Raw genomic sequence first — 22454 nt, 5'->3', positions numbered from 1 at the left:
AAACTCCTGAGATTCTATCTAGTTTTACTAAAGTAATGTCATCGAGCCTGACCATCAGGACAAATGTATCTATCATAACTGAGGGATCTGAGAATTATTAGCTCCGTTATTCTCACATCACAATGCTAAATTATGCGATACAAACCAGAAATAACTGATACTATGCACGAACCCCGTATAATCGGCTTCATCTGCTCAACTCCCAGCCTGCACATTATTACTTGCTTCCCACATTTAGATAAAGGCGGCTGATAGACTATCGCTGCTTCGTCCCACCTGACTACTCACCGTTCTCTTGCGTCGACTACTCAAGAATAAATCGACCATTCTTTTGCTTCCCATCACCTGCGCATCGAGCTCTCGCCTCCCCATATCATCAATACCGGCATCGGCCTCGAACCTAGGCGTGCTATCCGCTTTACACGACGGCTCCTTCGTCGTCCATATCCCAGGCGAGCCGGTCTTGCTGATTCCAAACTGCCTCTCAAAAGCGGTTGTCAACCCAGGACTAGACTTGGCTGAAGCGTCGTTGACTCGGAGACGTGTCCGTGACTGACGTTTAAGTCGTATTTCGTCGCTCATAGGAGAGCACGGTTTAGCAAGTGTATTGAGAGAGCGCATTCGCGGCGTCTCCAATGGCGATTCAATATTGGTCGTAACACAGGTATTTACATTGGGCACCGATGGGATGGTTCGCAAATTGCCTTTTGAGCCAACTGGGGATGTATCTTTGCTACAGACAGTTTTGGACCGCGCGGCTGTTGCCGGTGGGGAATTTTCATTGGCAACCGGAGACTGAGAATACCAGGGATTCGGAAATTGAAACTTTGGTGGCTGTGATACAGTCGTTGAAGCATGTGGAAGATTATCTTTGTCGGCTACAACCTTGAGTGGCAAGCCGGCACCCAAGACGTCCCGAGGCAAATCATCTTCTTCAGATTCAATCTCAGTCTTCTCCCTAACATGTTTAGAGAGGCGAGGGGAAGACGACGGCTCTTCGGGAAAGTCTGTTTTCAATGTGGTGGATGAGGTTTCCAGCTTAGACACGTTAGCGCTGAGCCACGTCTTCCACTCAATAGAGCTGGAAGACGACACTTCTCGAGCTTGGCGACTCGGGAGCGAGAGCGATGGCCTTTGTGTTTCAATAGGGAGGAAAATGGTGGCATCTCCATGATCCTTCTTCACCGGCGTCTGTTTAATTGATTTTGACGGAGATGAAATGTAGTTGCTCTGAATCTGGTTCTTCTCACTAGAGTTGGAGTAAATACTCTCCGTGTATGCCATTCGTTCATCGTCATTGGATCCATTTGTGCTCGAGCGCCGCGTAGGGAGACTAAGAGCGGACAAAGAACTCAGATATTTGGTACCGGGCGTTTGAGGCTGCTCGCTGGCCTGGGTGGCCTTCATCGTGGCCTGTAGTGCGCGGCGATACGGGCTTGTCGTACGGAACAGGTGACACGTTGGACTGGCAAAGAAAGCCGAACTCCGGCTGGAGATTAGTGATTTTTGCGTTTCGGGAGCTACCTGAGGTTCTGCATCACCCTGACTAGGGAGAGCCCTAAGCTTCTCACCAAGACCTTCGTTAGGGCAAGCATCGTGACTGAGGCTTTTCTGCGGCGAGTATGTGGGTTTATGGCCTTTGATGGCGTGACTAGTAGAAACTGACGAAGAACGTGATATAACAGTCTTGTCGGCGCGATCCTGGAAGACATCATCTTCTTGCTGAACATGGCGAATAGTGTGAGTAGATCCTTGATACATGGCCCAGCGAGGTTGGCGTCTTATTGTCGAGTTGCTCCGCGGCGAATCTACTTCAGGGCCATCCGAGGTCGCATGTCTCTCGCTCAATGACTGATTTTGATGCTGTTGTGTTTCCTGCAGTCTTTTTATGAGAGCTGAGTACACACGCTGGCTATCGACTATAGGACCTCTGCGTGATGAATTATCGAATGGGAGCGAGACATGGTTGCGAGATGAAGGCAATGTCGCCATCTCCGCTTCTTGAGAAGAGGATGCATATTGAGGATTCCAGTTAGCTGACTTTGGCTGATGTGTAATTGTCGCCGCTGTGGAGTCTGTCCAGCTGGTAACTCTTGATTTATCGTCGTTTGGCAGGCTGTCTTCCATTTCCACACTTCCGAAGCTGCCCTGCCGAGACTTGAGCTGCTGACTCACCGGCACCGTATGGAAAGAAGGCATCCTGGATGACACTTGATACATGGATGCTTCCCTAGATGACCGCGTTGGCACCGATGACTGAGTACCATAACAACTGCTATCGTTTGAATCACGTTCTTGGGCACAATTTTCAGCTTGGTTTACATTTTGATCTGTAGACTTGGGGCGGCTGAACAGCCCCTTGATCCTGCTCTTGAGTGACTTTGAGATTTTGCGAGCCGTAGTTCGCAATGTAGGTTGCCTTGGAGGAATGCTGTAAGGGTTATTGGAACCGTAAGGAGATGCTGGAGAGAGCACTGTGGTGCTATTGCTGCTACTGCGAAGAGACTTGGGAAAACTCGCCACGTTTGAACCATGCTTGTTGCTCGGTCGAAAGAAACTTGAGGGTCGACTTTTGAGATGACTCAAGCTTTCTGGTGGCTCATAGAATCCATTTTGGGTCAGCTGGTTAGACATTTCAAAGTTACTTCCAATATTTATTCGTGATATCGATCCTTCGCGGCCATGTGGGAGAAAAGCCATGGATTTTGGAGCCCTCAGTGAAGGCCCACCTAGGCTCCAAAGAGGCTCGTTCTCTTTCTTCGCGAATGACGAATATCGAGACGACGTTTGCCATCCATTGAACACATCGGAATGGTCACTATTCTCCAACGAATAAGTGGGTATTTTTGTTACTGATGGAGCGTACATTGACTTCGATTTGCGTAATCTTCCATATGATGACAAAGATGCAGATGCATCCCCTGGTTCCAAGGAATATTGCTGAGAGTCCATAAGACGCCGTGGCGGGTTGCCTGTTGCCGGTATACTTGCGCGAGCAGCCAATATTCTTCGAGGCTGGGCATTTGGACCAGCAAATCTCACACTCTGCTGTCGATGTAAGCGCGGCGACTTTCGCTCGTTATTCTGCGGCTGAGCCCGGCTGAAAGAGAGAGTCGCAGCGATGTACGCGTCTCTTTCCACCGGCAACGACTCGATGTTGGTGAGATCATGGGCTAGATTTCGGCCTATGGAGACAGACGACTTGCTCCTGCTTAGGGGGTGGCGATTCTGGCTTCTGGTGCTATTCTTGCGAAGCATTGCCGTTATTGTGCGCTCGAAGAGCTAGAAAGATGTTGCGTTTAAGGAGATGCTTTCGTTTATGGCGGCAAGGAGATGATATAACAGACGAGGCGTGGCTTGCAACTGATGATGAGTGTTGTTATAATGAGATAGTCTGGCTATTTCAGAGGCATAGATGGGAGAGAAAACATGGCCGAAGTTGACTCTATGAATGATGAAAATTTTGATATTTCCAGTTGTATCAATGGCCATGAGGAAGGAGGAGGCGAGGAGTCTCGCCTCAGGCATCCGCAGCGTGTATCGTTGCTGAATGGGCGTTGCAGGAGCTTGAGGCGCCGCGTCTTTTCTTTGCTCTTGCCCATGACGGAAGCGAGTTTGGCTGGCAGCTGGCAAATTTTGCTTTACCAAAGAGTTCTTCGAGGCATCTGATAAGAGAGGGCGGATGCTAACAAAAATTCGATATGAACTATCAAAGTAGCGTTTAGAAGAGTCTGGATAAGTCAACAATTCGCGTCATAGAAAGCTTGGTATATTGAGCCATTGTTAATAGCTGCGTTTTGTTTGTGTTGTTGTCTTTTCATTTACGTACAACAATTAACTGAATTGTAATAGATGCTGTGTCGCTGCCTCACAGGTAAACTACAGCTAGTAGCAGGTATAGATATCTAGCATGAACGTATACCGTAGACTAATAGGTAGGTATTCATTAGCGTAAAAAAGGATTATGATTGGCAATGAGCCATGGTTTTCTAATGTCAAAAGCGTGTCAAAAACGTAGCCATTAATAGCCTATACAAGAAAGATTTCGCATGAATACGACGTCACGAGGGCATGTCTAGACAGTGATTGCATCCAAATGCAAATTGTATTGATTATATGATACTCCTGTATAAGCATTCTGTCTGACAAACGTAGGTGTTACAAAGCAGTAGAATACGAAGTAAAGAGGAAAGCCGATACTAAATTCAGTGGCTTCACGCCCAAAGTGCATGCCAATTACCCAAAAAAACAAAGTCTCTCCTGGTCCCGTTCCATAACCCTTCGTACTCGATGTACTCATCGGCGCATTATGGCCATTACAAATAAAAAAAAGAAAATATATGCTTAATAAAGATTCTTACTCGGAGAGTTCAGAGATGAACTCCTCAATCTCCTCCTCGACGAGATCGTGGATCTTCTTGGCAAACTTCTCAGCCTTGGAGCCAAATGACTTGGCACCCTTGACAATCTTGCCGGAGACAACCTCAAAGTCACCCTCGATGGCCTCCTCAAGCTCTTCAATGGTAGCGGGGAGCTTGCTCTGCTTCTGGGCCTTGGCCTTGGCCTTGTAGCCGCCGGCCTCGATGATCTGAGAGTAGTTGCTGCAGCCAGCACCGTTCCAGGCAAGCAGGTTGGGGGTGTCAGAGGGGATATCAGACAGGGTACCCTGGGTGGCAATGGAGATGAGGTCCTTCTTGAGCTTGTTGGGGGTGATGGGAGCAACAGCGAACTCAGAGTCGCCAGCGGGCTGGAGAGACAGGTAGTAGGCCAGGAGACCGGCAATGTGAGGAGAGGCCATGGAGGTACCAGAGATGGTGTTGACGGCATACTTGGAGCCAATCCAGGTGGACTGGATGCTCAAGCCGGGGGCGAAGATGTCAGTGCACTTGCCGTAGTTGGAGAAGTAAGCACGGCTGTCGTCAAGGGCAGAGGCACCGACGGTGACGGGCTCAGAGGCGGCAGCGGGAGAGTAGTTGCAGGCATCAGCGTTATCGTTACCGGCAGCGACGGCGAAGTGAACACCGGCCTTGACGGCAGCGTTGACGGCAGCGTCGAGAGCAGAGGTCTTGCCACCACCAAGGGACATGTTGGCGACTGAGCCCTTGAAGCCCTTTCGCTTGCCAGCCTTGGCCAGCTCAACTTGCTCCTTGTGAGAGATGGCGGCGTACTCGACGCCCTTTACGACGTCAGACATGGTGCCAGAGCCGTTAGATCGGAGAACCTTGACGGCGTAGACATGGGCCTTCTTGGCAACACCGTACTTCTTACCAGCAACAGTGCCAGAGCAGTGAGTGCCGTGGCCGTTGCCATCCTCATCCTCGTCGCCGGCTGGGATAGTCTTGCCCCACTTGGCACGGCCCTCGAAGTCGACGTGCTCAGTGTTGGTACCAGTGTCAATAACATAGGCATCAACACCCTCGCCACCGTCAGCAGAGTAGAGGTACTTGTTGAAGGTGCCGAAGCCCAGAGTGTCTCGGTGAGAGATACGAGCCAAGCCCCAGGGAGCCTGCTTCTCGGTCTCGGGGTTGCAGGAGTCCTGAATAATGACATTATCCTTTGTGTTGAGAGGAAGCATAGTGTGGACAATGGTGTCGCGCTCAATGTACTCGACCTGTAAATGATGGATTAGTCTCAATTGACCTACTAGTGGCGATGAAAGTGGTGGCGTGAACTTACATCCGGGTGGTTCCGGACCTGCTCGATGATGTCCTCGGCGAAGTGACCAGCATAGCCCTTGAAGTCACCAATCTTGAAGGTGTGCTTCAGGCCATCAAAGGCCTCATCGGCTCCAAAGATGCTGCTTCGCTTGCGGAGCTCAAGGCGCTGCTGCTCGCCTTCATCGTGGATGCTCTGGATCCAGTTGTGGTGCTTGTCGGCACCAGCCTCATCAACGTGGTCCTTGAATTTGATGATGTAGTTGTCCGGAATGGCGTTGGCCTCAATATTGCTGAGGACGGGAGCAGAGCTCTCGTGGATGGTGCCAACCTGGAACGAGCTGGCCTGGGCGACGGCCGCCACAGAGAGAGCGATAACGGACCGCATAATGATGGCCCCGATAGATGTGATGAATGAGGGAATATGGGAGTTGGTCAACCTGCGACAAACGACCAGAAGAGACGAAAACAAAGGTGACGGAAAGAATCAGGAAAACTCCAACTTCCTCCTGCGAGATGGCAGATGAATGGGAGAAGATGCGGCGATGGATGGATGGGAAAAAGGATGATGGAAGAAGAAGAGAGAGGAGGAAGGTCGAGAGACGAGCGATGGCGCAGTAGATAAGGGCGGCTGGTACGAGGCTCCAGCGCTGCCTCAGCGCTCGCGCCCGCGGTGACGCATCACTGGAGACGGGGGTGCTCAGGGCGTGACGGCGGCCCCAACAGAGTTTAGCGGCGTCGTCCGCGTCCATGTCCACTTCCCGGGGCGATGCGATAAGCCTGGCGCCAGGTCACTCAGCCTTGTACCTGGCCGTACCGCAGCCGCTGCCTTTTGGCTGAGCTGAATACGCCCGGGTACTTGCAGTACATGCGGCAGAGCACATTCGGTACTCGTTGCTACAGTGCCAAGAGTGCGAATTCACCCCATGCCGCCAAAAGCAAGGAAGACCCGCTGTATCACTGTATCAGCTTAGAGCAGGTACCGTTGACGCGTTTCCAGGGCCAAGTCAAGTCATGACGGAACAATGACTCTTCCGAAATGAGCCCTGGCGAGTCTTTCATGTGCACTTCTTTCCGGCAGCAATGACGGCGAGTGAGACAAAGCCAAGACAGACGGAGAGACAAAGGGATGAGCGCTGCTCGCATAGGTACTGCAGGTATAGGCAGTCCGGACCAGCGCATCACCGCCTGTCTCGCCCGTCTCTTCTGCCTTTGAGCCCAAAGGAACGGTGGCTTCTTTGTACTGAACCCGTGCTGACCACTGCCGCTAGTCTCCTGAGACGGCCCGGCCGGGGGAGCTGGCACTGTATGCGCGAGTGTCGTGTGCTGGCGCCGTGTACCTGCGGTAGCCCTTCTCACACGCCGCAAACGAAACGCAGGCCACGGCCGAAAGGCGGAGGGATTGGATGGCGGATGGCATTTAGGGGGCGACCCTGAGCAGCCGATGCCCATCACTCACTTTTGCGTCCATCCATGTCCCGCTGCTCCCTGCCAGCCAGCTCTACAGTATTGCTACGATGCCTGTATATGCTGTGCGAATCAGCCGGCAGGCCTCACGTCCATCAATCAAGCCAGCGCTATCACTGCGCTCTGCCCCATCTGCCTGCTAGCCCAGCTCGTCCTCCTTGCTCCCCCGGACCAGCTCAACAGACGATAAGCCCTGCATACAGGCCACAGCGGTGCATCTGGGCCCATTTCCCCCCGTCCCATAATGCGGGGATGCATGTGGCTCCGATTGGCCGCCACCGAGCCTTCTGATGCGCTGCGTCAAACAATCCTGGCTCGTGCGTCTTGTCACGAGTCTCTCGGCCTCTGCTCCAATCTCTTTCCATGCCCATTTGGGACGACTCGTGACGGCGGCCAGGAGGGTGCCATTTGCGAGAAGCTGGTCCAGTGATTCCATGCTGATCAACGTTATTTACTTGTACATACGGAGTACAGGCGGCTGGGCTGGCGTGGCTGCATCCGGCTAGAGCCCGCCATGCACGAGATGCACTGTATAAGACGGAGATTTGGAGCCAAGTACTGCCTGTTCCTGAGCATTGGCGTACAGTAATGCACAGAGCTCCGTATCTATCCGCGATTACTGTACATAGAGTACATTAGCTGGCACGCAACCAACCTTGGTAGATTCGCCTCCCTTTTAGGTACTACGGAGTTACTCGGTAATAGGTACCTTAGTAGTAGTACCACCAATAATATCACCAATGATACACTACCCGCCCGCATCAATATCACGTGTGAGCTATTGGCGCCGTGACGCTTGCATGCCTGCACTCAATACGCCGTCTAGACGCTATTACTGGACTTGCAGGTGCCTTTTGTAAGTAAGGCAGCACTATTGATAGAGTGTATCGGTAGCTATTAGGTAGACCACCTCCATACGGAGTAGCTAAACGCCGATGACTGTGTTGAGAATGAATCCAAAGGCAGACGCTCGGCAGCGGAAAGGGAGCGTCGCTTACGTGCTTCTTCGCCAAGATGACCTCAAAAGATGCGACTGGAACTCTTATCAGGTACCAAGTACCTACTACAAGCACTGCAGGCTAGCACCGGTTGGAGCCTCGATTCGTGCCCGGGTAAGCCAGTGCAGGTCACTCAGTACGAGTACGAATAACGTGAGGAACACTGACACGGTGAGCGTTGAGAACCAGCCCTTGGCCGTTTCAGCACGCTTCCACTAACACTCTATACAAACCTGGTAGCGGCGATTCCTCCCCGAGTCGAGTCCCTGTACTCGGACTCCTTACTCCGTACTCGCCTGATTTACATTTGTTTGTACAAGCTCGCATCGCCAGCATAAAGGCTCCTTCTAATCCATAACTTAAAGCAGCCCCTTTCCGTCTCTTCCAAATCCTAATCCAAATTCACGGCCAGGCTGCAGCCAGCGCCGCGATCGGCCGAGAGTTAAATGTTCTCTGAGCTTTGGTTTCAAGGCATTATTTTGTGCATCGCATTAAGTGCAGATACGAAGTACATGCTCCGCAGAGCGAGCGAGCGCTTCATAAAACATGCACTCCTTTTCTTCCGCCCGAATGTTCGCAGCTGCGCTGGACGGAGCCTGTCTTTCTCTCTGTCCGTAGCACAGCTTCTGCCTGATGCGATGGCCATCTACATGTCCTCTGCCGCTATGCCTGTCGAATACTGAATACTAATGCCATCTGTTCTCATCACTATACCCTGGATTAATGTATATGCTAAGCATGATCTATGTAGCTGCCTGCCTGCCTGCCTACCTATGTATCCTCGAGCAATGTCTGCCTGAAAGCTGTATATCTTACATGCAACCTAAGCATGTAGGACTTCAAAGCCCATTGTTGTCGCATCGCTCATGGGCGGAACCCCCTTATCTATCTACCAGCCACACATCCCTGGCCTGGGCCGCGATAAGCACTGAAGCTTGCACTGAGGCGCGCATGCAGTCCTTACTCCGTAGAGGGCCACTGGATGGCTCGTAGCGGGGCAGCCGCTGTTGTTGCCACATCCTCCCACTAGCCGCAGCGCCCGAACCTCAGCCACGGTCGAGGCTGACGGCGGATTGGCTGGCAGGCTCCAACCTCATCCAGAGCCCGGCAAGCAACCGTCGAGAGATCGCAAGACCCCCTAAACCCCCGAAACTGAACTGAGCGTGTTCTGGTGTATCCCGCGCGCTGTTCATCACTCCTTCTTGTGGCCCCCTTGTTTGCCTTTGTTCCACGACGCCCTGGCAGTCCCTTCGGCCAGCTGACCGCCGTCCAAGAGCTTCATGCGCCCCGCGCCAGAGCTCCGAGCTGCTTGCCCATCTTGTCCTTCAATGCCGTTGCGGATAGCTGACGGCCTGGACCCTTGACGGGCCCTGGAGGGCAAACCTACTGGAATGAGAATTCGGCCACGACGGGATCATGGCGACACTTCCCACGCGATACCGGTCGTCGACCTCGGCGTCAACGTCGGCCAACACCAACCCGAAATACGTCCAAGTCCTGCAGACATTGCTCGATGATCTTATCCACGAGCAGACATCTCGAAACGGCGATGGCTACCCCGATATCCCCAAGCTCGTCAAGGGCCTGCGAAACCTTGCCCAGCTGGTAGCTGCCCCTCCTGCGTCTATGAACCAAGATGCCTTTCGACTCGCGGGGGGCTTCGAGTGCGTGCTCGACGTGCTGCGTGGCTTTGCGGGCTACCATGACCCGCGGAAGCGGAGCCAGGCCGAGATGATGTCATTGTTCAAGCTGATTGGAGCCTTCCTGAGCGTCTTGTCAGCTGCATTTCGAGACCACTCTGGCAATAAGCGATTCTTCCGCTATAGAGTTGCGGGTGGTGGATGGGAAGCTCTGGAGCAGACCATCGCGAGCATTGGCCTGGGAGGCGCGGAACCTGACGTCTGGGTTAGCTGCCATGTCTTTGGCAAGCTTCTCGCTTTCTCGCTGGACGACGAAGGTTTGGATTTACTATGCCAATCTACCGCAAAAGCCTTGCGATCGGAATCCGATGCCGACACCGAAAACAAAATCAACCAGACTGATGCCCCTGAAAACGAAGTCGAAGATGGGGCCGACGAACAATGGGATCTTGTGCTTGCGCGCTCAGTTGGGAATATCGGACCAAGCGTGCGCGAGGTCGTCACTGCCAAGACGATAATACGCCACCCAGAGCTACTCAGAGCTGTCGTGAGCTTCTGGCGAGCTATCCCCAGGCCCGAGAATTCGCCGCCGAGCCCGACATCACTAATTGTGTTGGAGACAATCCTCAGCGCAGCATCGGTCTCGATATACAACCGTGCCGCGATCCATTCCACTGGCGTTCTTTCGCAGTTTCTCGAGTCTGCTTTCTCACCTCAATCCAACTTGGCGCCGGCAGAACGCGATATCGTTTTGACCCTATGTCGATCGCTCATGTATCTTGGCGTGAACCAGCCTGCAGATGTCCAGTTCCTGTTGTCAGCACCAGGCCAGGAAGCCGCCAACTTTTTCCTAGAAATGACTTCCAAATACACCGGCCCTCCCTTTTTTCAGTTTGACCTATCGCTCTATGGTCATTCTTCGCTGGAGCTACCTACATTGGGCCGTCCATTCCCTCCCCAGTCCTCGGCTGGATATACCTTTACAGCCTGGATACGTGTCGACTCTTTCGACCCAACCGCGCATACCACTATCTTTGGAGTCTTTGATTCCTCCCAAACTTGCTTCGTACTCATGTATTTGGAACGAGATACCCACAACTTCATTCTTCAGACCTCAGTCTTTTCCAACAAGCCCAGCGTGAGATTCAAGTCGGTAACGTTTCGTGAAAAGACATGGTACCACATTGCCGTTGTTCATCGTCGACCAAAGACAATGTCCGCCAGTAAAGCATCTCTCTATGTAAACGGAGAGTTTGCTGAGCAGATTCGCTGCAATTACCCGCACATGCCTCCATTGGCGAACGGAAGCACAGAAACGTTTGCCTCGTTCAACTCAAACCAAAACAAGCACAATCCCGTACAGGCATTCCTCGGAACCCCCCGCGATTTGTCTAATCAGAGCGGCCCGGGCCTTGTCTTTTCAAGATGGTCATTAGCATCCGCATATCTATTCGAAGATGTTCTTAGTGATGATTATATAGCAGTTCACCATGCGCTTAGACCTCGCTACCAAGGAAACTTCCAAGACGCTCTGGGTGGCTTCCAGACCTATGAGGCATCGGCTTTGCTGGGCTTGCGTAATGAGATTGTCCATTCCGGCCAGGACGAGAACTCTGATATTCTCAGGGCGGTGCGCGATAAAGCAAGCTCGCTTTTGCCAGAGTCAAAAATATTGCTTGGTATACTCCCATCTGCTACGTTTCCAGAAAACGTGCAGTACATCGACACGGGAGTTCTCAGAGCACTCCCTCGCACATCCACCCGCAACCTTTTCCGCATGTCAAGCAAGGAAGCATCACCACTTGCCATCAACTGTGCAGTGCCAAGCCTCACGGATGCATTATTCAGAAGTCAGGGGATAGCTTCCTTTAGGGGTTCTCCAATCGTGGCTGTCCCATCATACTTTGATGAGAACCTTTGGCGTCTAGCAGGCTTCACACCATTAGCCCTCAAACTTTTAGAAAAAGCGACAACCGTTGAGGAAACTGTCCATGCCATCGAGATCATGTTCCACTGCATTCGCAAGAGTTGGAGAAACAGCGAAGCTATGGAGAGGGATAATGGATATAGCATCTTGGGAATGCTTTTACGCTTCAAGATCGGATATGGTGGCTCTGGAACTACCAGCGATACGCCGACGTTTCGACTTTCGGTGTCTCAGGAAGAGCGCGAAAGTCTGGCGTTCCGCATCCTAAGCCTGGTATTGGGATTTGTCGGATATAACCATACAGAACCCATTGAGTCTTTCATCATCAATCCCTTAGCATACCGCATCCTCCTCATCGACCTGGATATCTGGCGCAGAGCAGGGCCGCGCGTTCAGGAGCTCTATTACAAACAATTCGTGACTTTTGCCGTCAACAGTAAATATCATGATTTCAACAGTAGGAGGTTGATACGCATGAGTAAGTAATTGTATCGCCTCTTTCTTTCTCATATCGGCAATGTATCCCCTAACTGTTGTTGCCTTAGGAATTGTGAAACGACTATTAGACGCCATGAAAGGGGAGGCTATCTCTGAAGAGGTCGTTCCACAGTTTATGGGAGCTTTCGAAGCTCTCGTCAGGTCCAATTTAAGTCAAGAAGTTATGAGATCCTTGTCACTCTTCATTACGTACGCTTTTCATTTGCCTACCTCTATAGGCTCACGAACTCCACGATTGTCCTTGACCACTTCAAGATCCAGCACACCTGGCCCCTTCAAGCGCGGGGCTGCAGATGGAAGTGATAGCAGTGGTCTGGGCAGTGGTACTAGAACTGTATCGAAAAAGCAACTTGGAACCAAGGTTCTTAGTCTTTACTCTAGGATTCTTTGCGAAAGAGGCAGCTTCAATAACATCAAAAAGTTTGCCAAGACGGTAACCAATAAGGTGAGTCAAACCGTTGTTATTTGAGAACAATACGTGGACTAGGTATTAGCTGACAATATCTTATTTTAATAGTGGTTACTGTATCTGCTTGCTGATGATGACTCTGAAACTGTCATTCATGGATGCAAGATCCTCGCCCGCCTTCTTGTTGTTCATGGATCTGCTTACACGTCAAAGTTCGCTGGCAAATCTGGCGGGTTTACGATTATGGCAAATCGATTGAAAAGATTTTGGGACCTTCCTCCTCTATGGACCATATGCTTTTGCATATTGTTTGGGCAGGATGTGGCTGATGTCAACCTGGATAGCAGGGCTGACTTCCATACTCTCGCTGAAAAGTTTAACAAGCGCAAAGTTGTCTATCCTGAGTCTCTGGTTATCATCACATCAATGCTTCAGCATGGCCTCAAGGATGTAATGAAGTACCAGGAAGACCCGGATTCTCCAGCTGCCAGTCTTACACCATCTCACGCATTACCCAGACCATCTTCCGCTTACGAGACAAGACCTAGAGCGAGTTCAGATCTTCTCAGAGGACTAGAACCTAGGTGTATGTTTCTTCCTCTTCTTCCAGATAGCACTTTTGTTGATCTTGTTTCCTAACCAATATTTTACAGTAACAATGTCTCGAGAGAGGGTAGGTGCACACGCCGGATTTCTTCAAAGTGCTATCCAGGTTTTGCAGGATCTCTACGAACGGTCTGCCGAATTTAGAGAATTTGCTCTGTCATCTGAGTGGATTCGTTTGCTCTTGGCAGCTCTCTACCCGATCATTGTTAGCGCCGATGCAGTCACACCGGATGTGGAATTGAACTCTCGAGACTCTGCTCTGACGTTTGAAGGCAGTGACGTTATCATTAGGCCCATGGGTGGTAGTTCTATGCCAGCGCCCATCGTTCGAACGACCAACGTCGACCTTGTGCCGTCACCACAGTCAACGCCGCCAAAAGGGACGCCTCTAAAAAGAGCATCGTCCTTTGTTCTTCTGACTGCTCAGAAAACTATCCTGGAACCAAAACCTTCTTCTCCTTTAGCAAAGTCTTTGCCTCAGCAGCAAAAGATTATCAGTGGCAGCCTTGGTAATGCTATTGTAGATGGGATCACGGACTTGGTGATGCGCGTTTTTATGGATCAAATATTCGCCCGCAAAGAATTTTCGGGCTTTGGTCTCTTCACAAAGATGCCTCCTGGTTTCCAAGAACACCAGGCCTATTTTGAGTCATATGTTTTGAAAAAAGCAATTTCCGAGGTGACAAACATGATTCAAACGAAGCGCCAGGGGATATGTGAGCCCAGGATTCTGACAAATCTTGGCCGGCTTTGTTCTCACCTCTGCGAGGCAATCTTCGAAGGCTGGTTTCTGAATGGTGCAGAAGCCATGATCGACTTCAATGGAATGCTGCTAGAATTTCTGCAGCGGCCCGAGATTGCAGCGTTGAAGAGCGTTCGTTTGTGCAGCCAAGCCATATCAACGATTCGCAGCTGCCTATTGCGAACGATTTTACTCAAGCTCTCAGACTTGGATAACCGACAAACATCTGAGTCAGAGGCCAAAGAATTCATGGACAAGATGGCCTACTGGCAAATGTCTATTCTCGACTGCTTGGGGGCTGACGACGAATACCTAAAACTGTTCTGGTACCAGCTTTATACAAAACTCATTGACGATAAGCCATCGATTCGTAGCGCTGCTGCCAATTTCCTTCGCATCATTCTGGTACAAAAGCCCGAGGAATCAATCTCTTTGATGCGTTGGTCTTCTGCGCCGGAGCAGCGACAAATTGTTCGCGATTTCCAGAAACTGACAGAAATAGACGATGAAGCATTCGTTCTTTGGGTAGACAAGCATAGGCCGGCGTTGGATATGCTCTTTTTCGGCGGCATGGCAAAGACTTGGGAAGATTTTGTTAGCGCAGAGAATCATCGCACCTTTGAGTCTGCGAAATCTCGTCTCAACAAACGCAAAGATAAGCTGAAAATCTGGAATTTAGAGGCAACTGCGGCGGAGCAAACTCTTATCAGCCATGAAATTGGTAACAGCGCTTGGATGAAGAGTATCTACACTACCGAGTACTTCAAATACCAACGCCTGATGCAAGATCAGCAAGATGACTTGGCCTTCCTCGCGGCAGGCTACAGGAAAATGGAACGGGACCTTCAACGGCCTGGAGCTGTGTTTAGTGTGTCGACTGCACCGAAATGGAAGCTGGATCGTACGGAGGGACGGAACCGTATGCGTCTGCGACTCCTCCCTGACTATCCCGTGGGAGAGGACAAGTATCAGCCGAAAGCGAAGGGAAGTCAGTCAGCGACTCCTACAACTGGATCCGCGTTGAGCACGACGCCAGTTTCACGGGGTCGAGCAGCCTCAGCAAGCCGGCCGCCAACGCGGTCTAGCACCATGTTGGATGGCGCCAATGACAGCGATTTGACATCTTTAACCATGGAACCTGAAGTAACGTCGGAGAACCCTGATCCCGTACTCACAGCGGAGGATGATTTTGAGCTTATTGATGATCCTAATGAGCGGAACGAAGGCGATGAGAACTTTGAAGATAAAAATCGCAAGGTCAGGCGTCGTCTGGAACATGGTGACCAGATACAGGCTGCCTTCAACATATCCAGGGTTACAGGTCTCGAGGCATGTGAAGGCCTTCTGATCGTAGGAAAGGACGCGCTCTATATCATGGATAATGTGTTCCAGTGCGCCAATGGCGATATTGTGAATGTATGGCAAGCGCCGCCAGATGAACGCGATCCATTCACCCAAGTGGTAACAGGCGCAAAGACGCTCGAAAAAAGACAAAATGCCGGTGGCCGTGAACAAGAGTCGAGGCATTGGAGATGGCAAGATGTTATCAGCATCTCAAAACGCCGATTCCTTTTCCGAGACGTTGCTATTGAAATCTTCTTCACTGATGGCCGAAGCTATCTGTTTACCAACATCTCTACCGCGGTCAGGGATAACTTGTTTGCCAAGATGCTCAACAAAGCACCGCATACCAGTGCGGCGCATTCGCTTCCCAACCCGGAAGATGCGTGGCGGTTCGACATGCTCAAGGGGTTTGAAGACTCTCCACAAGGCTTGGGGTCTAGGCTGGGAACTCTATTCAATGCATCACCATGGACTTCCATCATGAAACGTTGGCAGAGAGGTGAAATCTCCAATTTCCACTATCTAATGGTGGTCAATACCATGGCTGGACGAACCTTTAACGATTTAACCCAATATCCTGTGTTTCCATGGATTCTCGCTGATTATACCAGCGAGGATCTTGATCTGGAAGATCCGAGAACGTTCCGCGACTTGTCAAAGCCCATGGGTGCCCAAACCCCCAACCGTATTCAAGGGTTTATTGACACGTTCAGTGCCCTCGAAGAGATTGGACAGCCGCCGTTCCACTACGGCACCCATTATTCGTCTGCCATGATTGTATCTTCATACCTCATTAGACTGCCGCCCTTTGTACAGTCTTACTTGCTTGTGCAGGGAGATAGCTTTGATCACGCAGACCGTCTGTTCCAGTCGATTGGCGATGCGTGGACCTCAGCCTCGTGCAACAACAAGACAGACGTCAGAGAGCTGATTCCCGAGTTTTTTTGCCTTCCCGAGTTCTTGACAAACATCAATGGCTACGATTTTGGACGTCGCCAGAGCAATGGTGCCCAAGTCAACAACGTTGAGCTTCCTCCCTGGGCCAAGGGCGATCCTAAAATCTTTATTTCCAAGCACCGCGAAGCGCTTGAGAGCCCATACGTGAGCGAAAACTTGCATCAATGGATTGACCTGGTATTTGGGTTCAAGCAGCGAGGCGAAGCGGCCGTGGAAAATCTCAACGTTTTCCATAACCTCTCATATGCGGGCTCAGTTGACTTGGACCAGATTACGGATTCTAACGAGAGAGCTATATCTGCCGGCGTTATTCACAATTTCGGTCAAACGCCACATCAAGTGTTCCAGAAGCCGCATCCGCCGCGGGAACAACTGAAGTCATCTGTCAAGCGTCTGGACACGGCCGTTTTCTCTCTGTCATGCCTGCCGAATCCGCTGCTGGAAAGCCACGAGAGGGTTTCATCACTTATTTACGCGCCAAAACTGGACCGCCTGCTGTGTGCCTCGCCATTCCGTCTAAATCTCCCCCCATATGACAAATATTTGGAATGGGGATATGCGGATAACAGTATTCGTTTCTTCTTCGCTGACAATCGCCGACCGGCAGGTCTGTTTGAAAATCTCCATATTGGCCAGATTTCTTGCGCTTCCTTTGCTGACTCCAAGACTCTCATCACTGCTGGAGAGGATTGCGTGATTTCAGTACATGCTCTGCATACAGTGCCGGGAAAACCTGTTGAGTTGTTCCTGAAATCGAGCTTATTCGGTCATAAGACTCCGGTGACTGCGATTGCAGTGGGCAAGGCCTTTAGCACTTTTGTCACAGCTTCCTCGGATGGCCAGGCTTTCCTGTGGGATCTCAATCAGCTCTCTTTTATTCGGAAGCTGCCTCTTGTGCGTCACGTAGAGTGTGCAGAGATCCATAATGTATCTGGCGATATCATGCTGTGCTCTGGACCCAACGTGATTTTATACTCCCTAAACGGCGCCCTCATTTTGGAACAGAACGTATGTTCGGACTCTGAAGACTACGTACACTCTTGTGCTTTTTACGAAGGCGCAGGGAATGAGTGGCTTGAGAACTATCTCATCTTCACAGGACATCGTGGAGGCATAGTCAATGTGTGGCGCAAGAGCGCGGCAAGAGGGAAGTGGACTTTGGAGCTGTTACGACGCCTGGACCACATTGATTATAACAGCGAAAAGGGGGAGAACACGGCGGCGGGAATTACTTGTATTAGCCCAATGCCAACGTGCCTCTACACCGGGGATGACGATGGGCGAGTAGTAAGTTGATATCTTGTGTGAAAAAACTCGGGCTTCTACTTTACTGACAGGATACGCTTTTAGTATGAGTGGAATTTTGCGGGTAGCAGAGACAGGTAGAGCCTGAGTATGCCCCGCCGAACCTCTGTGAGGCATACGTATCGCACCACCTCGCAGGTGGGACGAAGCAACGAATGATTTGTATGGAGCAGTAAATATCTTTTTTATTTTTTAGAAAGGGGAAAAGGAGAGAGGATTTGTTTATGTTTTTGTGTGCGTGTGTGTGAGATTTGTGAGCGTAGCGAGCGGAAGCCAGCGTCAACCATAGATTCTACAAAAAAAAAGGGGCGTGCTTTCAAAAGTTGGACAAATATAGGCATAGTGAAGAAGAAAATAGCTTTGGATCGGTACAAGGTAGAAGAAAAAAGAAACAGAAAAAGCGTTGTAATTTGCATCAATTGTTGAATTTAGGGTTTATATCATCTCCTGCTCTGCTCTGATTTTCGGACTCTAAGGTCCCTCTCTCCTATGTCCTCTTTTACATTGTGAATAACGCCGTGGTTGTGAGTATATACAGGAACCTCTTATTTGCGATTCCAGCTCTTCTCTCTTTTTTGATGCAAACTTCCCGACTCGGAAATTCGATGTTTTATGGGTGTATTTGTTTCGCAGCATGTTTAGTCGTCGTAGCCTGTCAGCTGTTTGCGAGGACCGGCGGGGACTGTATTTATGTCCTCTGGTTAGCTTCTCTCTCTGTCTCTCTCTGTCTCTCTGTGTCTCTCATTCTTGTTTCTCTTGAAGCTTCCTGCCCTTTTTCCTCTCATCCCCATCTTGTTCATCCTCCAAATCAAGAGCATTCGTTCGTTCATTGGCCTTGCAATTGCGCCCACTCGAAGTGGAGAGGAAAAAAAAAGACGTACCGGGATAGGTGACGGGAACAGGCGCAGGGTCGACATCGCCGAGCATGTGGCGGATGGGAGGGACGATGGGCATCAGGATCGGGCCAGCAGCACCAACGACGACGGACCAGAAGAAGGCGGGTCGCTCGCGGGCTGCCCAGCTGCAGTACTTGAGGGGCGTTGACCAGAAGAGGGGTGCGGACATGGTGAAGCTGTCGGGCGAGAAGGCGAGAAAGAGATCAATTGGTTAGCTGAGGGCTCAAGGTCTGTGCGGCGGAGAGGGAGATTGCATCGTACTGTGGTTCAGACGGGAGTCTGCTGGATCTTGGGGGATTGCGATGTTGGAGCGCGGCGGCGGTTCGGGTGACAAACATGAGGTTTCGTCGTGATGCTCTTCCGGCGCCTCGGCAGAACGTCGGCACGGCGGGCTTTTTTTTAGTTGCGGCCAGAGAGCTTCTGTGGCATGTACCTACTGTACGTACCGCTGCTGCAAGTGACAACTGAAACGGAGCGGCTCCACAGCGGGTTGCCGGCGAGGCTACGTATCCCCAAGGCCAGATCGGGAGCTTGAAGCTGTCCTCCCACTGCAAACCTGCAACTCTCACCACCACCGAAACCGTCTCATTGGAGTCTCCTGTTCGCGATGTGGTCGATTCTGAGCGTGGCTGCTGCGCTCGTGTACGCAGCTGCTGTTTCGGCGGTCAGCACGGCGGGCAATCGCCTGCTGGTCGTGCTGGACGACGTTGCTGAGAAGGACTTGTACAGCCAGTTTCTTGGCGATCTTACAGGTGCGTATCCGCGCAAGATGCTGCACCACCGCTTTGATATATGACTGTTTTTTTTTTTTTTTTTTTTTTTGCTTCTTTCTTTCTTTGAATGTATTAATTGAGAAACCAGAATGCGCTGACTTTGATATTTATCGCATCTTGTGCAGGTCGCGGCTATGATGTGTCGTATGAGACGCCGCGGAGTGAGGGCCTGTCGCTCTTCCACCTTGGAGAGAGGAAATACGACCACCTGTTGTTTCTGCCGTCCAAGGTCAAGGGTATGTTCTCTGCCAGCCAGCGCCTCTGGCTGCACGGCTGCATCTAGTTCTTCTGCGCACATGTCCCGATGGCCGGCTGACACTCGTGTACATAGGCCTGGGGCCAAACCTGACTCCCAATCATCTTGTCAACTTCGTCAACGCCGACGGAAACATCCTCGTTGCGCAGACGTCCACCGTACCTTCGTCCACCTCCATTGTCGGCTTCCTCTCGGAGCTTGACATTTCGCTCCCCGTTGAGCGCACAGGCACCGTCATCGACCACTTCAACTACGACACTCATTCCGCTACCGAATCCCACGACGTCCTCGTTCTCGAAGCGCCCACCAATGTCCGCCCCGGTTTGAAGTCGTACTTTGAGATTGATGGCGGCGTTTTGGCTTTCCCCCACGCTGTTGGCCATGTTCTCGGCTCTGGCCCTCTTCTTACCCCGGTCGTCCGCGCCCCCGCCACTGCATACAGCTACAACCCCAAGGAGCAGGCAGAGGTTCTTGATGCCGATGATCTGTTCGCTGCCGGCCAGCAACTATCTCTTCTGTCAGTCTTCCAGGCGCGCAACTCTGCTCGCGTGACGGTTCTGGGATCCGCCGAGATGCTGCAGAACAAGTGGTTTGAAGCCGTGGTTGGCAAGCCCGGCGGAATGAGTTTCAGGACCGATAACCAGAACTTTGCTCAGAGAGTGTCGGGCTGGACGTTCCAGGAGACTGGTGTTGTGCGAGTCAACAGCATTGAGCACAAGCTGCAGGGCTCAGATGAGCTTAACCCCAGCATCTACCGTATTAAGAATGATGTGGTAAGTTTGCACATGAATGAATCTATATTGTATGGCACATTGTCACTGACACTTTTCCTTTCTTTCAATTTTTCTAGTCTTACAACATCTCCCTGTCCGAGTGGAGCTGGGATAAATGGGTTCCCTTTACTGTTCCTCAGGGTGACGTTCTCCAGCTCGAATTCTCCATGCTTTCGCCCTTCCATCGCCTGAACTTGGCTCGCACCCGTACCACTGACGATGCTGCCGTGTATGGCGTCTCCTTCACGCTTCCTGACCAGCATGGCATTTTCAACTTCAAGGTCAACTACAAGCGCTCTTTCCTCACCAACATCGAGGAGAAGAACACCGTCAGCGTTCGTCACTTTGCGCACGATGAGTGGCCTCGCAGCTTTGTCATTTCAGGCGCCTGGCCTTGGATCTCTGGCATTGGCGCGACAGTATCTGGCTTTGTTGGATTCTGCGCGATATGGATGTACAGCAAGCCTGTTGGCAAGAAGAACTGAAGAGAGGAGATAAGGAATAGGAATGAAGTATTTTTTTTAGGAGCACAAGACTCGAAGCAAGCAAGGGTGCTGTAGATTTTTTTTGTTAATGTACGATTTGCATCTGGCGGGCCAAGTAATACCCACCCATAGATGGCACATGATATCAGCCGGGCTGGGAAGATCTTTACGATTAGAGTAGAGACCAATAAAAGCAAAAGAAAAGACGAGCTGAATAGAATTTTACGCTTCGAAGAAACCTCGCTTGAATGGTACCGTGCAATAGTATGATATGTATATGTATTTGTTTATTTATTCCTTCAGTGTATATAACATCGTTCATTCCTATGCCCGCACTTGCTGAATGCCCTGATGGCTGATGGCCACACCCTCCCTTTTGCATCCTCAGTACACAAAGAAAAGAAAGAAAAAGAAAGAAATACAAAACAAAGTGAATATATTGGCCACCCTCAGATTAGCTCTCTTGTGTTCTCACCGGCAACTCGCAGCCAAGGGTGTCACACCTACTGCTGTTGTCTGCAAATTTGGCTTTTTGGACCTTGAATCATCACCAGGTGGTTTCACTTTGTTCGTATGAAAACAAAAGAAAAAGAAAGTTACCGACTCCCCTTTACCCCCCAAATCACCAGACTAGACTGTCCGACCTAGGTAGAAACGCATCTTGGGTTGGTTGAAGCTCAGCCTGCTCCGATTGAAAACTATATCCCACTAGGGAGAAGAAAATCACGAGTCTTTGTTGAACCTTTTGATCTGGTTGTGGCCAGAAAGAAGGAAAGAGACTTTTCTAGGTGCAAAGTGTCTGTCATTGCGGCTACTGCGAGAAACAACCAACAAAGAGGCATTTCTGCCATGAAAGGGAGAAAGGTAGCGAGGTGCAAAAGGGTAAAGGGTAGAAAATCGGTGCTCGCTCAGATCTCTGTTCTTGTGGTGTGGACACTTGCCAGTGAGAAGAATTGCTCTTTCTCAAAAGGCATTTCCCCTGAAAAAAGGATGTGAAGAGGTATCATCACCGAGAGCACTTGCGGAGGCCCAATTCGCGAGGGGGGAGGCACTGAGGGGCAGAGACGAAAAGGAGGAGGGCGGAGGTGGGTTTACGGTTTGAAGAGCATTTTGGAAGCTCGCTGTTGCTTTTTGAGGCGAGGTGCTGTGAGGTGGAGGGCGAGGATAGATAGATAGCACGGGTTTGGTTTGGGGAAGTGAGTGAGAGGGGGAGAGGAGAGGAGAGAAGAGAAGAAGGGCTGGTGCTTTGCTGCGGGAGGAGGCTGGTTAGTGGTTGGAGAAGGATCGCAGGCTACGTGGTAGGAACTGCTTAGCAAAAGAAAAGATGCTGGAAGAAGAAGATGTCGCTGTGCGAGTTTGGTTGATGTGAAGAAGAGAAGAAGATGGCGAACAAGTTCGAGAGAGTGAGCAATAACTTTATACCTGCGAGAAGGAATTCCAAAAAATTCGGGTTCCGGGCCAGCTCATTGTTCCGGCAGCTGTTCAACGGGAGAACACGAAAGAAATTATGAGAGACATTTCGTTTGTTGTGTGGCAGCTGGCGCAGCTGTTTGAGATGTTGAATGACATCAAGGTGAGGCGTTGTTGAGACCTGTTTGCCAGGTGTCGGGCAAAAAAAGGTGAAAGAAAGGTGAGGTTAGACTTGAGGCGCGCTTGGAGTTTAGACGCGCTGGCGGTTTATGCGATGGGGCCTTTAGCGCTTAGTGTGGGGAGGATTAGGGGGG

At 50.9% G+C, this 22454-nt stretch overlaps 6 protein-coding genes across 6 annotated transcripts; 2 read left to right on the top strand and 4 right to left on the bottom strand.

Annotated features, from left to right (window-relative positions):
* Nucleotides 1-234: 234 nt before the first annotated feature.
* TrAFT101_010555 (uncharacterized protein) lies at nucleotides 235-3258 on the bottom strand (the record flags this gene model as incomplete). The annotated part of the gene is made up of 1 exon (XM_024901354.2): nucleotides 235-3258. The coding sequence occupies one exon, from the start codon at nucleotides 3256-3258 to the stop codon at nucleotides 235-237; it is 3024 nt and encodes a 1007-aa protein (XP_024755382.2).
* An 833-nt stretch (nucleotides 3259-4091) lies between these two features.
* On the bottom strand, nucleotides 4092-6293 carry SPM1_2 (Subtilisin-like proteinase Spm1). The gene is made up of 2 exons (XM_024909011.2): nucleotides 5677-6293; nucleotides 4092-5611 (listed from the first exon to the last, which is right to left on the bottom strand). Exons 1-2 carry the CDS (start codon nucleotides 6040-6042, stop codon nucleotides 4358-4360), a joined length of 1620 nt encoding a protein of 539 aa, XP_024755381.2. The 5' UTR covers nucleotides 6043-6293; the 3' UTR covers nucleotides 4092-4357.
* A 967-nt stretch (nucleotides 6294-7260) lies between these two features.
* TrAFT101_010553 (uncharacterized protein) lies at nucleotides 7261-7557 on the bottom strand (the record flags this gene model as incomplete). Its single annotated transcript, XM_066129003.1, has 1 exon — nucleotides 7261-7557. One exon carries the CDS (start codon nucleotides 7555-7557, stop codon nucleotides 7261-7263), a length of 297 nt encoding a protein of 98 aa, XP_065985132.1.
* A 1515-nt stretch (nucleotides 7558-9072) lies between these two features.
* TrAFT101_010552 (uncharacterized protein) lies at nucleotides 9073-18015 on the top strand. Its single transcript, XM_024909009.2, has 5 exons — nucleotides 9073-12164; nucleotides 12232-12629; nucleotides 12702-13179; nucleotides 13247-17529; nucleotides 17593-18015. The coding sequence occupies exons 1-5, from the start codon at nucleotides 9536-9538 to the stop codon at nucleotides 17626-17628; spliced, it is 7824 nt and encodes a 2607-aa protein (XP_024755379.2). The 5' UTR covers nucleotides 9073-9535; the 3' UTR covers nucleotides 17629-18015.
* On the bottom strand, nucleotides 17953-18807 carry TrAFT101_010551 (uncharacterized protein). Its single transcript, XM_024909008.2, has 3 exons — nucleotides 18705-18807; nucleotides 18429-18619; nucleotides 17953-18229 (listed from the first exon to the last, which is right to left on the bottom strand). Exons 1-3 carry the CDS (start codon nucleotides 18779-18781, stop codon nucleotides 18186-18188), a joined length of 312 nt encoding a protein of 103 aa, XP_024755378.2. The 5' UTR covers nucleotides 18782-18807; the 3' UTR covers nucleotides 17953-18185.
* Nucleotides 18808-19001: 194 nt separating this feature from the next.
* On the top strand, nucleotides 19002-20973 carry TrAFT101_010550 (uncharacterized protein). Its single transcript, XM_024901381.2, has 4 exons — nucleotides 19002-19195; nucleotides 19342-19452; nucleotides 19548-20245; nucleotides 20323-20973. Exons 1-4 carry the CDS (start codon nucleotides 19051-19053, stop codon nucleotides 20728-20730), a joined length of 1362 nt encoding a protein of 453 aa, XP_024755377.1. The 5' UTR covers nucleotides 19002-19050; the 3' UTR covers nucleotides 20731-20973.
* Nucleotides 20974-22454: the final 1481 nt, after the last annotated feature.

The sequence above is a fragment of the Trichoderma asperellum genome, chromosome 6 (genome assembly GCF_020647865.1).
Source record: "Trichoderma asperellum chromosome 6, complete sequence".
NCBI classification, from domain to species: Eukaryota; Fungi; Ascomycota; class Sordariomycetes; order Hypocreales; family Hypocreaceae; genus Trichoderma; species Trichoderma asperellum.
This window is presented reverse-complemented; position numbering and strand designations above follow the sequence as displayed.